The sequence below is a fragment of the Grampus griseus genome, assembly GCF_964374135.1.
Source record: "Grampus griseus genome assembly, chromosome: 8".
NCBI classification, from domain to species: domain Eukaryota; kingdom Metazoa; phylum Chordata; class Mammalia; order Artiodactyla; family Delphinidae; genus Grampus; species Grampus griseus.
In genome coordinates this window covers 56468009-56480222 of record NC_139002.1, presented here as the reverse complement: position 1 = coordinate 56480222, position 12214 = coordinate 56468009, and the positions used below count along the sequence as shown (strand labels likewise).

General features: G+C 56.0%; 1 protein-coding gene across 2 annotated transcripts; it reads left to right on the top strand.

The window, feature by feature from the left end:
• The first annotated feature begins 861 nt into the window (after window positions 1–861).
• SERPINH1 (serpin family H member 1) lies at window positions 862–11222 on the top strand. 2 transcript variants are annotated; one of them, XM_082659557.1, is made up of 6 exons: window positions 940–999; window positions 2463–2506; window positions 5048–5703; window positions 6892–6990; window positions 7105–7337; window positions 10132–11222. In XM_082659557.1, exons 3-6 carry the CDS (start codon window positions 5082–5084, stop codon window positions 10432–10434), a joined length of 1257 nt encoding a protein of 418 aa, XP_082515683.1. In that variant the 5' UTR covers window positions 940–999; window positions 2463–2506; window positions 5048–5081; the 3' UTR covers window positions 10435–11222. The 2 variants fall into 2 exon arrangements, with proteins under 2 accessions (XP_082515682.1, XP_082515683.1); XM_082659556.1 differs by lacking the exon at window positions 2463–2506 and having other exon boundaries at window positions 862–999.
• Window positions 11223–12214: the final 992 nt, after the last annotated feature.

Here is a 12214-nt window from a genome sequence, read left to right as displayed (position 1 = left end):
AGGGGGCAGGGACGACCAAGGACAGAGACACAGAGACAGAGACAGACAAGGAAAGGAAGCAAGGAATGACATTTCACAAAGGAACTGAGGCCCAGAAAGGAAAGTAACTTCTTTAGGGGCACACAGTATATTAGTTAGTTGACAGCCAAGGTTTTCTTCCTGTGCACCCCTCCAGGCCCAGGCAGACCATGTGGTGTTTCCCAGGTGTCTCCAATACTTTCCTAGGTGAGGGTCAGGTACTGGGACTGGCCCGACCACTCTTCCTGTTGGGTTAGCCACTGAGGTTGAGCTCCAAGGTGTTCAGGATAAACTGCACATGGAGAAGGGTGCTGCCTCCCAACCTCTGACCACCTCCCCTGAGAGGAAGGAGAGGGGCCCTGACTGAGGAGGGGGTGTGTAGGGGAACCCAATTAAGTTTCAGCTCAAAAATGAAGGAATGGATCCACTTGGAGGCAGAGCTGCTGCAGGGAAAGGGGTGCTGGAAGGAATGTGCAATCAGGGGTAGCTGGCTTGTGCAAAGAGCCTTGGGGTGTTAGGGGGCTCCTCTCCGGGGAGTTGGACCCTGGAGACCCATGTCCCCTCCAGCTAAGTGTTCCGAGCTCCCACTAGGGTGCAGAGTCTCAGCTGAATCAAAGGATGCCTGCTCGCTCTGCAGTCGTGCGGGCCCCGGGCGCCCAGCCTCAAGGCAGGAGCTCCCCGGGTGCCGCGACCCCGTCCGATGAGGGGGGCAGTAGGACCCAGGGGCCGGGTGACTGCCCGCAGAGGGAGAGGCGGGAGCCGGGGCGGTTTGGGGGAGGTCTTTGGCTTTTTTTGGCGGAGCCGGGGCGCCCTCCGGAAGCTTTTCTAACTTTCCAGAAGTTTCTCGGGACGGGAGGGAGGTGGGGTGGGGGAACGCCATATATAGATCTGGAGAGCGGGGGCGCGGCGGAGAGTGGAATCCGTTCGCGGCTCGAGTGCGGCACTGTGACTGCGGTCCCGGCGCCAGCACAGCCCGGCCAGGTGAGGGGCGGGGGCGGCCCGGGTGGGGCGGGAGCGGCCGGGGAGAGCGGCGGGAGCTTTGGGGGTGCTCAAGAAAACGAGAGGGGAGAGCGGCCCGCGGGAGCGTTTAGGGGCCACTCCAGAGCCCGCAAACTGGAGTCCCTGGCACTTTGGGGACAGCTGGAGGGTTCGGCATGGAGAACCCGGGGCTGCGGGGTGATGGCGGAGCGAGCCCGAGGGCCAGAGCAGAGATCAGAGCCGGGATGGGGAGTCGGGGCACTCAGAGGGCCCGGAAAAAGTGCAGGGTTCCGCAGAAGTGTGAGGCAGGGGTGCTGGTGGCAGAGAGGAAACAGTGGGGCTGGGAGCCGGGATGCTGAGGCTCGTCCCTCTGCAGGATCAAGGAGGGAGAAGATGGGGTCTGGAATGCCTTCCAGCAGGGACAGGGAGGCCAGGCTGGCTTTGCATGTCGGGGTGCCTCCAGTTGTGGGGTTGAGGCCCAAGGGCCAGTGGACCACCCTCCTCACAGGCTTGCTGGGGGCGCATCTGAGCCTCCTGAGGTAGGGTGGTAGGAAAAGGAGGTGAAATAGCCTTGACTTTTACTTGGCTCTTGGGGTCCCCATGGTTTGGGAGGAGTCCCCCACCGCGGCTCCATTTCTGATCGGCAGCCAGCACCAGTCTCCCCCACTTCCCTCCAAAAAGGGGTGCGTCCTCCCACAGAAGGGACAAGGGGGCGCTCCCTAGAAGGCTTTGAGTCACCCACTCTAATTCTGTCCACCGCCACCTGGTTCCTGGAGTAACTGCAGGGTTAAGGCTACTTAAGAGGCCGGGGTTCCCTGCCCCCAGCTTAGGGACATTCCTGAGACGGCTGGAGTGGTGGAAGAAGAATGAAACCGCTTCCAGCGTGACCAGAAAGGCCTGGCCCCTCCTCTTCCCGGGCTTCCGGCTGGTCCCGCTGGTCTGCAGGGCCCGGATGGAGGCCGGATGGAGGCCGAAGGAAAATCAGGGGGCTTTGGTTCCCTGGAAGTCTCTGGCTGGGACCACACCCTACTGTCCTCTGGCAGTTCATCTGCCCATCCCCCCTTCCTGAGGCCTCCGCGTCCCCTCCTTTTGTCTCTGGTCACCGGGATTCCCAGCAGAAATGTTTTTTCACGGGCTGTGTAACAGGACACCACATCCAGCCCTCCAGAGGGGCTCTGTGGGTGCTTCTGGGAGGAAGGAGCCCTGTGCTAGGAAGCCTGACCCCCACTGATCCTTGGTGGACTGGAGGTGGCTCCCTGCCCGCTCTCTGGCCTCAGTTTCTCCCACTGTTTGGTGAAGTGAATGACCTCCAAGGTCATTGTAGATCTGGGACTGGTTACGTCTTCCTTCTGCCAGGGGCAGTGCAGACAGGGTTCCATATGGGGGCTGGGCCTACCAGGCCCCCTCCTCACCACCACGCCAGCTCTGCCCCATCCCATCCTCCTCACTCTTCTGTTTTCTTTCAGAATGAAAAAGGCAGGCATTGACCTCCCCCTGAGGCAGTTTCAAGGTACTTTAGCCCTCCTCAAGTGTTCGAGAGCCCTTCTGGTGGTCCCCCCCCAGCATCTGCTTCCCTTCCCTCTACTTACAAAAATCTGGAACCCAGTCTCAACTTGGCCTGGCTAGCTGTGGGCACAGCCCTTGGTTCTGGGCTCGTGTATTTTTCTTTATGGGAGTATAAATCTTCTAACCTTAGCCTAAGGGCTAGGATTTCTCTGTAGCAACAGGGGCTGGGCTGTGGGAGGCTGGCTTGCTTGCAGTGACTTGCCTTCCTCCGTTCCTACTGCTGGGTTAACAGGGCAGCCCTTCTCCATAGCTGCACATCTCCCTGCAGAGAGTGACGTTGCGGGCTGGAAGCTAGGGCCAGGGAGGCTCCGTGGCACCCCCTGGGACCTGAACCCAGGCCTCCCGCTTCCCGAATAGGAAGCCCCCCTCTGCAGGCGGGTGCAGATAATTCAGTTTCCAGCCTGCCACGTCACCCGGCGCAGGAGCGCAGCTGTGTGGCTGCCTGAGGAATCCCAAACTAGTCATTTGGAGCTTTCTTAAAAAGCCCCTCCCAGCCCTTTAAGGTCCTGGTTGGCTGGGGGTGGGGCTGTCAAGACAGTGCCTGCCACGTGGCAAGGCTGTGAACTAGACTCCGAGACTGTCTCTCAAGGGGATGCTGGTGGCCTCTGCAGAGGTCCCAGCTCTGGCATCAGCTGTCTGGACTAAAGGCGGCCTTTGAATAGGATGACCATATATATGCCTGTTGTCCTGGCCTAATAATTAGTAGTGTCCCATTTTACACTCTTAAGTGTCTTTTTTTGTACAATAATTATATGGCCGCTCTGCCTTTGAGGCTCCAGGCCTGGTGGGGAAGTAGCTAGGGCTGGGAGGAAGGCGGGCTGGGCCCTGAGATATTCCCTTCCCAATCCGTTCTTTAGGGTGAAATTCTGTCTTACCTCTGCAATCCATACTCTAGGCTACAGATCTCTTTGATACCGCCCCCCAGGCAGCTGTGGGGCTCAGTGGCCTTCCCTCCTCCCACCACCTCTCCCCATGTACCTTTTGCTTCTCCTCTGCACCGCACCTCCAAGGAGGTGGCAGCCCAGGGAGGGGGGCCTTGGCTTGGTTCACAGGATGGCTGCAGCAGTAGAGTCTTCGCAGAAAGCCGGTGCTCCCCAGGCAGGTTCAAGGCCTGAGGGTCGTCCACCAGGATTCTGAGTTTTCCGTCTTCTTGAGGACCATGAGATGGAATCTGCCAGAGCCATGGGATCACCGCGGCTCCTTCCAAACCTTCCCTTTGCCATGTCACCTCCTCTTCCCTTGTGCTGCCTGGAGAAGCGGAAATGACCTCAGATTGGAGGAGTGTGGAAATAAGTCCATGTGGAGAGACTGTCCTGATGGGAGGCCCCAGAGAGGGGAGAGGGGCTTGTCCTAGGGGCCACTGCTACTGCTGTGGTTTGAGGAGGGGACCTGAGGGCAATCTTGAAGCCACAGAGTAGATAGGCACGTGTGGTGATGACTGTCAGATGGGAGGGAAGAATGGAATCTGAGGTGGCCCAGCTTCCTGGGAGAATGAACACACATCTGGCCACCAGCCTCTGGTGAAGGGGTGTTGGTGTCATTGTTCCTTTGAGCTGTGACTTACCCTCTCCCTTAGTATCCTTCCTCTCAGGAAACCTTCCCCCCCACACACCCGCCGGCTCCCCCCGCTTTTGTCCTGGGGATTTCACATCCGCTCCAGGGGCTGTGGGCAGACGGGCAGGCAAGTCCCTGCCGAGACAGAAGCCTGGGCATGGAGACCTAGACCCATACAACTTGGAAAATGGCGCCTGAGGCTCAGAGAGGGGAGCACACACACATGCACACAGGCGAACTCAAGGTCACCCTTGGGGCAGCAGAGCAGAGCATCTGGACTCTCTCATTTAATGAGTGAACCAACTGGCGACTCATTAACATCCCAGGGCAGGAGGAAAGGCATTCGGGGAGGAGCAGGCCTGTACCTCCACCCCACATGACATCCTTTGTCCAGGCCCCTGAGTTTCATGCAGACCCTGAGCCCATCTACCACTTTTTTTTTTCCCCACTGGAAAAGGGCCCCAGGGTTGTATGAGATCAGAGCTAATAACTAAAGGCCCCACGTTTGGGCAAGTGGCCCTGGTTTTTGTTCATTAAGGAACAGCTGAGGCCTCTTGTGTGCCAGGCACTGGGGATATAGACAGAAGCCAGACTAGCTAGGTTTCCTACCCTCCTGGAGGTCACAGACTAATTAGGGATGGAAACAGTACATAACAAACATAAGTCTAAATGTTAAGTTCAGTGCAAGAAATCAATAGAGCTGAGGTGGGGATTTGCCTGCTTTGGCTAGGGAGTCAAAGAAGGCCTCTGAGAGAGTGGGCAGACGGAGACCCCCAATCTGGGCAACCCGGAGTTAGGTCCGGGCTCCCTAGAGCTCTGGGCCGTCTTGCTCCCATCTCCAGGGGACTTGGTGACAGCCAGAGGCTAGGGATGGTTGTTGGCGAGGAACGACTAGGGCTTCAGGGCCACCCTCTCTCTGCCACCCTCACAGGTCCTCCGTGGTGCTCACACCCCGCCTCCCAGCCATGCGTGCCCTTCTGCTCGTCAGCACCTTCTGCCTACTGGCCAGGGCCCTGGCCGCCGAGGTGAAGAAACCCGCGGCTACAGCAGCTCCCGGACCGGCTGAGAAGCTGAGCCCCAAGGCGGCCACGTTTGCTGAGCGCAGCGCCGGCCTGGCCTTCAGCCTGTACCAGGCCATGGCCAAGGACCAGGCGGTGGAGAACATCCTGCTGTCGCCTGTGGTGGTGGCCTCGTCCCTGGGGCTAGTGTCGCTGGGCGGCAAGGCGGCCACGGCGTCACAGGCCAAGGCGGTGCTGAGCGCCGAGCAGCTGCGCGACGAGGAGGTGCACGCGGGCCTGGGCGAGCTGCTGCGCTCGCTCAGCAACAGCACGGCGCGCAACGTGACGTGGAAGCTGGGCAGCCGCCTGTATGGGCCCAGCTCGGTGAGCTTCGCAGAGGACTTCGTGCGCAGCAGCAAGCAGCACTACAATTGCGAGCACTCCAAGATCAACTTCCGCGACAAGCGCAGCGCCCTGCAGTCCATCAACGAGTGGGCGGCGCAGACCACCGACGGCAAGCTGCCCGAGGTCACCAAGGACGTGGAGCGCACCGACGGCGCGCTGCTGGTCAATGCTATGTTCTTCAAGCGTGAGTCCGGAGGGGCGGGGCAGGGCGCGGTGGGGCGGGGCCTCCTCTCCCCGGAGCCCCGCCCCTGGCAAATCAGGTCAGTGTTCCTGTGCTGAGCACCACAGCTGGGGCTCCTTCAGTCCTCATTAACAACCTGTGGACCCAGAGGGAGGCACTGTTACTGAACTCTTGTTACATACGAGACACTAGATTCAGAGAGGTGTAGTGTTGTGTCTAAAGGAACGGGACAGAGATGCAAGCCCCACTGAAGGACTCCATAAGATGTGCTCCTGCCGTGTTTCATCACATCAGAGTGTTGTTGTCTTGGAATCAAATTTAGTAATCAGTTCTATCTCAGTAATGAGCTGGAGAAAGGCTCCACATCTGTGATCATTACTAACCCTCAAAGCAACTTTGGGGGCAGGTGGTGTTACCTACATTTCACAGGTAAGGAAACTGAGGCTCAGCTAGGAGGAGAGAGCCCAGACTCAAGTCCAGGTGCATCTTGAATTGAAGATTCGATTTGGGCTTAATGTGTATTTTTGAGTACCTATATGGATAGCACTCTTCCTCTCACGGCATGCTGTGAGGATGAGGTGACCCCTCTTTTACAAATGAAGGGACCAAGATAGGGGTGAAAGGTCTTGCAGCCAGTTGGTGACTGAGACTGAATTTGAATACACGTCTGTATGTGACATAGGGCAGGGCTCATGCCACTGTCACGTATTCATGGTTTTTTTGGGTCATTTTGGGGGGCACAGAGACAGGGCTTGCAGACAAGAATGAAGGGTGGTCTTGGGGCATCCCCTGCCCGGGGCACAGACCTCAGTTAGCAGGTGGGGTGGGAAGTCTAGCTCAGCGCATGTTGCGCAAATGCCTGACAGCTGTCAGGGCGGAGGTGGACGTGGTGGTAGCTAAGCTGAGGGTCCTCCTTCTGAAGGCACCCCCTGTCATGTGGAAACAGGTAGGCCCTAAATGTAGAGAGCCGTATCTTCAGGCAGCATGTCCTGGGGCCAAGACCCACACCCCCAGAGCAGGGAACATGTACTCTGTGGGCTGGGTGCTCGGGGGGAGGTGGGCCGCAGCTGAGCCCAGAAGACTTTAACAAAGGCCTTGAGCAGGGAAAAATCCAGGGTATGCAGTTGAGGGGAGTGTCTTGACAAGATGGGGGCATCTATTTCTGACCTTGTGTCCTACTTCCCACTACAGCACACTGGGATGAGAGATTCCACCACAAGATGGTGGACAACCGAGGCTTCATGGTGACCCGTTCCTATACCGTGGGCGTCACCATGATGCACCGAACAGGTAGGTGCCTTGCAGGGCGGGGTTGGGGGGGCGAAGTGGGGGCTTGAGGGTGCTTGGGGCCTGGCCCGCCCCTGCCCCACAGTGTTCCCAGAGCCGCTTCTGCTCTTCTCCCAGGTCTCTACAACTACTATGATGACGAGAAGGAGAAGCTGCAAATCGTGGAGATGCCCCTGGCGCACAAGCTCTCCAGCCTCATCATCATCATGCCCCACCACGTGGAGCCCCTGGAGCGCCTTGAGAAGCTGCTGACCGAAGAGCAGCTGAAGACCTGGATGGGGAAGATTCAGAAGAAGGCTGTTGCCATCTCCCTGCCCAAGGGTGTGGTAGAGGTGACCCACGACCTGCAGGTGAGGGATGGCCCAACTCAAGGGCCTACAGGGCTTGGAGGGGGGCATGGCGCATGGGGCAACCATTCACCAGCTCAGCAGGTCTGTCCTGAGCCCCTCTGGCTGTCCAGGCAGTACTGGGCTGTGTTGGGGGAGGAGGCATGGTCCCTGCCCTTGGGAAGATGGTGATAACATCAATAGCTAAATATTGGGTTGGCCAAAAAGTTCGTTCAGGTTTTTCTGTAACACCGTATGGAAAACCCAAACGAACTTTTTGGCCAACCCAATATAATTGAGCACGTGCTGTATGCTAGGCACTCTGCCTAAGCACTTTGCATGTATTAAACTCTTAATTCTCAAAACAACTTTATTAGGTAGGACTATCAACCTTATCTTACAGATGAGGAAAGTGAGGCTCAGGAAAGTTAAATAACGTATCCAAATTCACACAGTCAATAACTCAGACGTTTTTGCAGGCATGCCTCATTTTATTGTGCTTCGCTTTACTGCGTTTTTTTACAAACTGAAAACATATGGCAATCCTGCGTCAAACAAGTCTATTGGCTCCACTTTTCCAACAGCATTTGCTCGCTTCGTGCCTCTGTGTCACGTTTCAGTAATTCTCGCAATATTTCAAACCCTCCACCAGCAAAAAGATTGACTCCCTGAAGGCTCAGATGATGGTTAGCATTTTTTAGCAATAAAGTATTTTTAATTAAGGTATGTACATTGATTTTTTAAGACATAATACTATTGCAGAGTTAATAGACTACAGTATAGTGTAAACATAACTTTTATATGCACCGGGAAACCAAAAAGTTCGTGTGACTCCCTTTATTGAAATATTCACTTTATTGTGGTGGTCTGGAACTGAACCCGCAGTATCTCTGGGGTATGCGTGTATAGACTGTTCAAGCTGGAGGATTGTCCCCCATGCAGTAATAAGACTAATAATGGCTTTCAGCTCTGAGTCACTTGGCTGGAAACTTAACCAAACCCGCTCAACATCATTTCTCCCTCATGACCACCCTGGGTGGTGGGCAGCGGCTCAGAGAGAAGCAGTGACTCGCTAAGGTCACCCTGGCTAGTAAGCAGTGGAGCTGCAGTTAGTTCTCAAGGTGAAAACTCAGGGTGGCCTTTTTGTCAATCAGGAGAGAAAGATTTTTTCCTCTACTCGAAAGGGAAAACTTTCATCTCATTCCTTCCTTGGATTCTAGAAATGATTCCTTGGCAGGTCTCTCACCTACAGAATTGTTTCAGACTTGTTGCTGAGAGAGCGTGGAGAAAGAAAGCTTGAGATGAGATGGGGCTTAGGCTCCAAACTGGAGACTAGTGGAACTTGTGTGGTCTGTACTGTAGACGGCACTGAGGGTTTCCAGAGGAGCCACCTGTCTCCCTCTTGCGCTTGTCCCGACTCTACCCCAGCCCTTTCTCCTGCAGTTGCTGTCATCTGACTCCCTTTCTTTCTCCCGTGTTTTCCTGGCACCCTGGCTGGACACACTACCCGCTATCCTGCAATAGATTGAGTTGGGAAATTCCAAGAGGGTGATTTGTGCAAAGTCAAGGGGACTGGAATAGCTGGGCCTAGAATGCCTGTCTCAGGACACCCTGACTCTCAGATCCCTAGGTCTCGTGCCCGTTTGGCCATGCTGGGGAAGTGCACTGTCCCGCAGAAGCCTGGGCCCTGAAGGCTGCTGTTCACTCAGCCGACAGTCCTTTACTGCCACCTCTTCTGCACTGAGAGCCAGGGAGAGCCCTGAATATGGGCCCTGCCTTGAGGGAGCTCTGAGCCAGGTGGGAGAGACAGACAGGACCACACACTGATAGCCAGAGGGAGGCCAGGGGTGCTGAGGCCCAGAGAGGCGCGGCTCCAGTCTTGTGGGATAGGGAAGCCTTCCCGGAAGACGTGGAGTCTAAAGGGACCTACAGAGACAGGGTAGCCACTGAGATGCCATCGAGGATGCAGTTTCAGGGAGGCTGTTGAGTGGAGAGCGGAGTGGGACATACTGAGGGTTAAGGCTGCAGTGCAAGCACAGGTCACAGGAAAGAGCTTGTCCTTGGCTTCCAGGGTGTGGAGCCTTAGAAGAGTGTGTGTGTGTGTGTGTGTGTGCGTTTTGACTTTTTACTATGGAAATGTATAAAGATATATTAAAGAGAGATTAGTATCAGGAACCCTCATGCATCCGTCACCCAACATCAACCATCGTCAGCTCATGACCAATAAGGATTCATTTATACACACCCATTCCTCACCCATCAGATTATTCTGAAGCAAATCCCAGATATCATATCACTCTGGAAAGGTTTTAAGCCCCAGAGTGATGTGGTCATAGCTGTCCTTAGGATAAGTCTTTCTCAAACGAGTGTGTCAAGAATTACCTGGAGAGTTGGTTCAAAAGGTTCCCAGCCCACCCCCAGAGATTGTGATTCCGTGGCTCTGGGCTGGAGCCAGGGAATGTGCGCTTCGTGTAAGCCCCTGGGTCACGCTGATGCTGGCGACCCACCACCCACAGTCTGAGAAGCACAGGTCAAGGTGGCTCGGCGGGGCCAGGCATAGATTCTGCCTTTTCCCCCTGGGCCTTAGTTTCCTCATCTGTGACGTGGTGATTGGAAGCTGTTGCAGGGTTTTCATGAGAATTAGGAAAGCAGTGCTTGGCAGTGCCCACGCCATGTCTGGCACACAGAAGGTGGCAGGGAGTGGTCATCTCTGCTCTGAGGGAAGAGACGGGAGGAGACGGCAGGCGGTGTGGGTGGAGGGTGAGGGTCTAGGAGCCTTACCCACCGTGGCCTCACCGGCACTCACCTGGTCCTGCAGAAACACCTGGCTGGGCTGGGTCTGACTGAGGCCATCGACAAGAACAAGGCAGACCTGTCTCGCATGTCCGGCAAGAAGGACCTGTACCTGGCCAGTGTTTTCCACGCCACCGCCTTCGAGTGGGACACAGACGGCAACCCCTTCGACCAGGACATCTATGGGCGTGAGGAGCTGCGCAGCCCCAAGCTCTTCTACGCCGACCACCCCTTCATCTTCCTGGTTCGAGACACCCAGAGCGGCTCCCTGCTGTTCATCGGGCGCCTGGTCCGGCCCAAGGGTGACAAGATGCGAGACGAGTTGTAGGGCCCCAGGGTGGGTGTGGGATGGCACGGGGCAGCGGGAGGCTCCTGAGACACATGGGTGCTATGGGGGTGGGGAGCTGAGGTACTGACCTTGGATGGTCCATGGGGTGGGGGTGGGAAAACAGGGGGGCTGGCTGTGTCTGAGCAGACCTTCCCAGCCAGGATTCACTCTGCCTGGACACAGGCCCCCAGATGTCAGGATGCTGAGCCCAGAGACCCCACATCCTGTGGGAGCTGGGCAGTAATCGTGGAGCCCTGCTCTCGGCCCTGGGATCCAGGCTGCCTCAGTCAGTGTTCATATTTATAGCTGTGTGCTTTCTCATCTGTGAGACAGAATCGAGCTGGGGATTTAGCCAAGCCCTCATGGAATGGGGGCCCTCTTCCTGATACCACCACCACCTCAGCCCCTCCCCGGCTCCCTCCCAATCTTCTGACTTCCCTCAACTATAAAACTAGGTGCTGCAGCCCCTGGGACATGTACCTGCCCCCTGCCCCTGCCCCCCCCATGGGTCTGACCCCAGTGAGGGGGTCGGGTATAGCTTATGGGGGGGCAGGGGGAGCTCTTGGGCAGACTCCAGTCAGGCATCATGGGGATGAACATTTTTTTTTCCCTTTTATAGATTTTCAAAGATGGGGAGGAAAGGGGGGAAATGAGCCTTTGTTGCTGTCAAACAAAGATCTTATTTGTACAATTGTTTTTTTTCAATAAAATTTTCCAGTGAAATTTTGTCAGAGCATGGAAGGAGATTGGATCAGAGATTCCCATCTCATTCTTCCCCGGGGAAAAGGGCTCCTTCTGTTAAGCCACGTTTGCTACTAATAGCCCTTGTCAGGCCCTGAAATCCTGGCAGATGATACCATGTGGCAGGCCCACTATGTGCTGAATTGGAAATTGTTTTGGCTCGGGCTACCCTGGAGAGATGGTGGCTGCAGGGCCGGAGTGACAGTGCTGGACCTGGAGCCCAGACTCTGCTGTCCTGCTGTGCAGGGCCCCAGGGTCCCAGTCTTCAGCCCCCTAGGCTTTCACTTAAAGCTGACCTCATCCACATCCAGGGCCAGAGGGCACAAGCTCAGGCTGCCCAGCTGGGCAGGACTTTGTGAAGAAGGAGCTTGTGGGAACCTTGCTCTGTGTTTGGGTTTGCAGCAGGAGATGAGGGACCTGATAACAGTCCTCACACTGGTTACTTTTCATGGTCCTTGGGGCTCCTGACATCACAGCTCAGGGAGGGAGAGGGCAAGTGGGATGCACAGGACAGAAGACCAGTGGCCAGGGAGGCAGAGGAACAGAGGAAACTGGATTCATGTCCCATCTCTGCTGTTTGCTGGCTGTGTGACTTTGGGAAGGTCACTACCTCTCTCTGGGCACCTCTCCAGCTTCTGTTTGCCAACAACTCTGCCCTGGGGGTTGTTGGTCCGAGGAGGGAATCCCTGCCTGGCTGGGCAACCTAGTTGGAGTCCTCCAAGGTGTGAATGGGGCTGCAGAAGGGCCAGCTGATTCACTCCCATTATTACCATAATGCAACACAACTGTTTAGAACTCCAGGTCTGTTCTGTGCTGTGAACCCAATAAATTAGATCTCTGCCCTCAGGAGGCTTCATTTAGAAGTGGAGACGTAGGGACAGTGACAAGTATGCTCGGTACACACCGTGTTCCAGTCCCCTGGATCATTCTGTTCCCAGACATGCCACACTTACTCTCCTGCCTCAGGGCCTTTGCACTAGCTGTTCTTTCTGGCAAGTGGTTCTTCTAGATCTTTGCAAGCCTGCTTTTTTGTCGTCCA

What these genes read in the sequence shown, in the direction of transcription:
- SERPINH1 (XM_082659556.1), top strand. Translation starts at nt 5,082, where the DNA reads ATGCGTGCCCTTCTGCTCGTCAGCACCTTCTGCCTACTGGCCAGGGCC. An exon ending in CAATGCTATGTTCTTCAAGC is followed by an intron (nt 5,704 to 6,891) that starts GTGAGTCCGGAG and finishes TTCCCACTACAG; the next exon opens with CACACTGGGATGAGAGATTC. An exon ending in AGGTGACCCACGACCTGCAG is followed by an intron (nt 7,338 to 10,131) that starts GTGAGGGATGGC and finishes CTGGTCCTGCAG; the next exon opens with AAACACCTGGCTGGGCTGGG.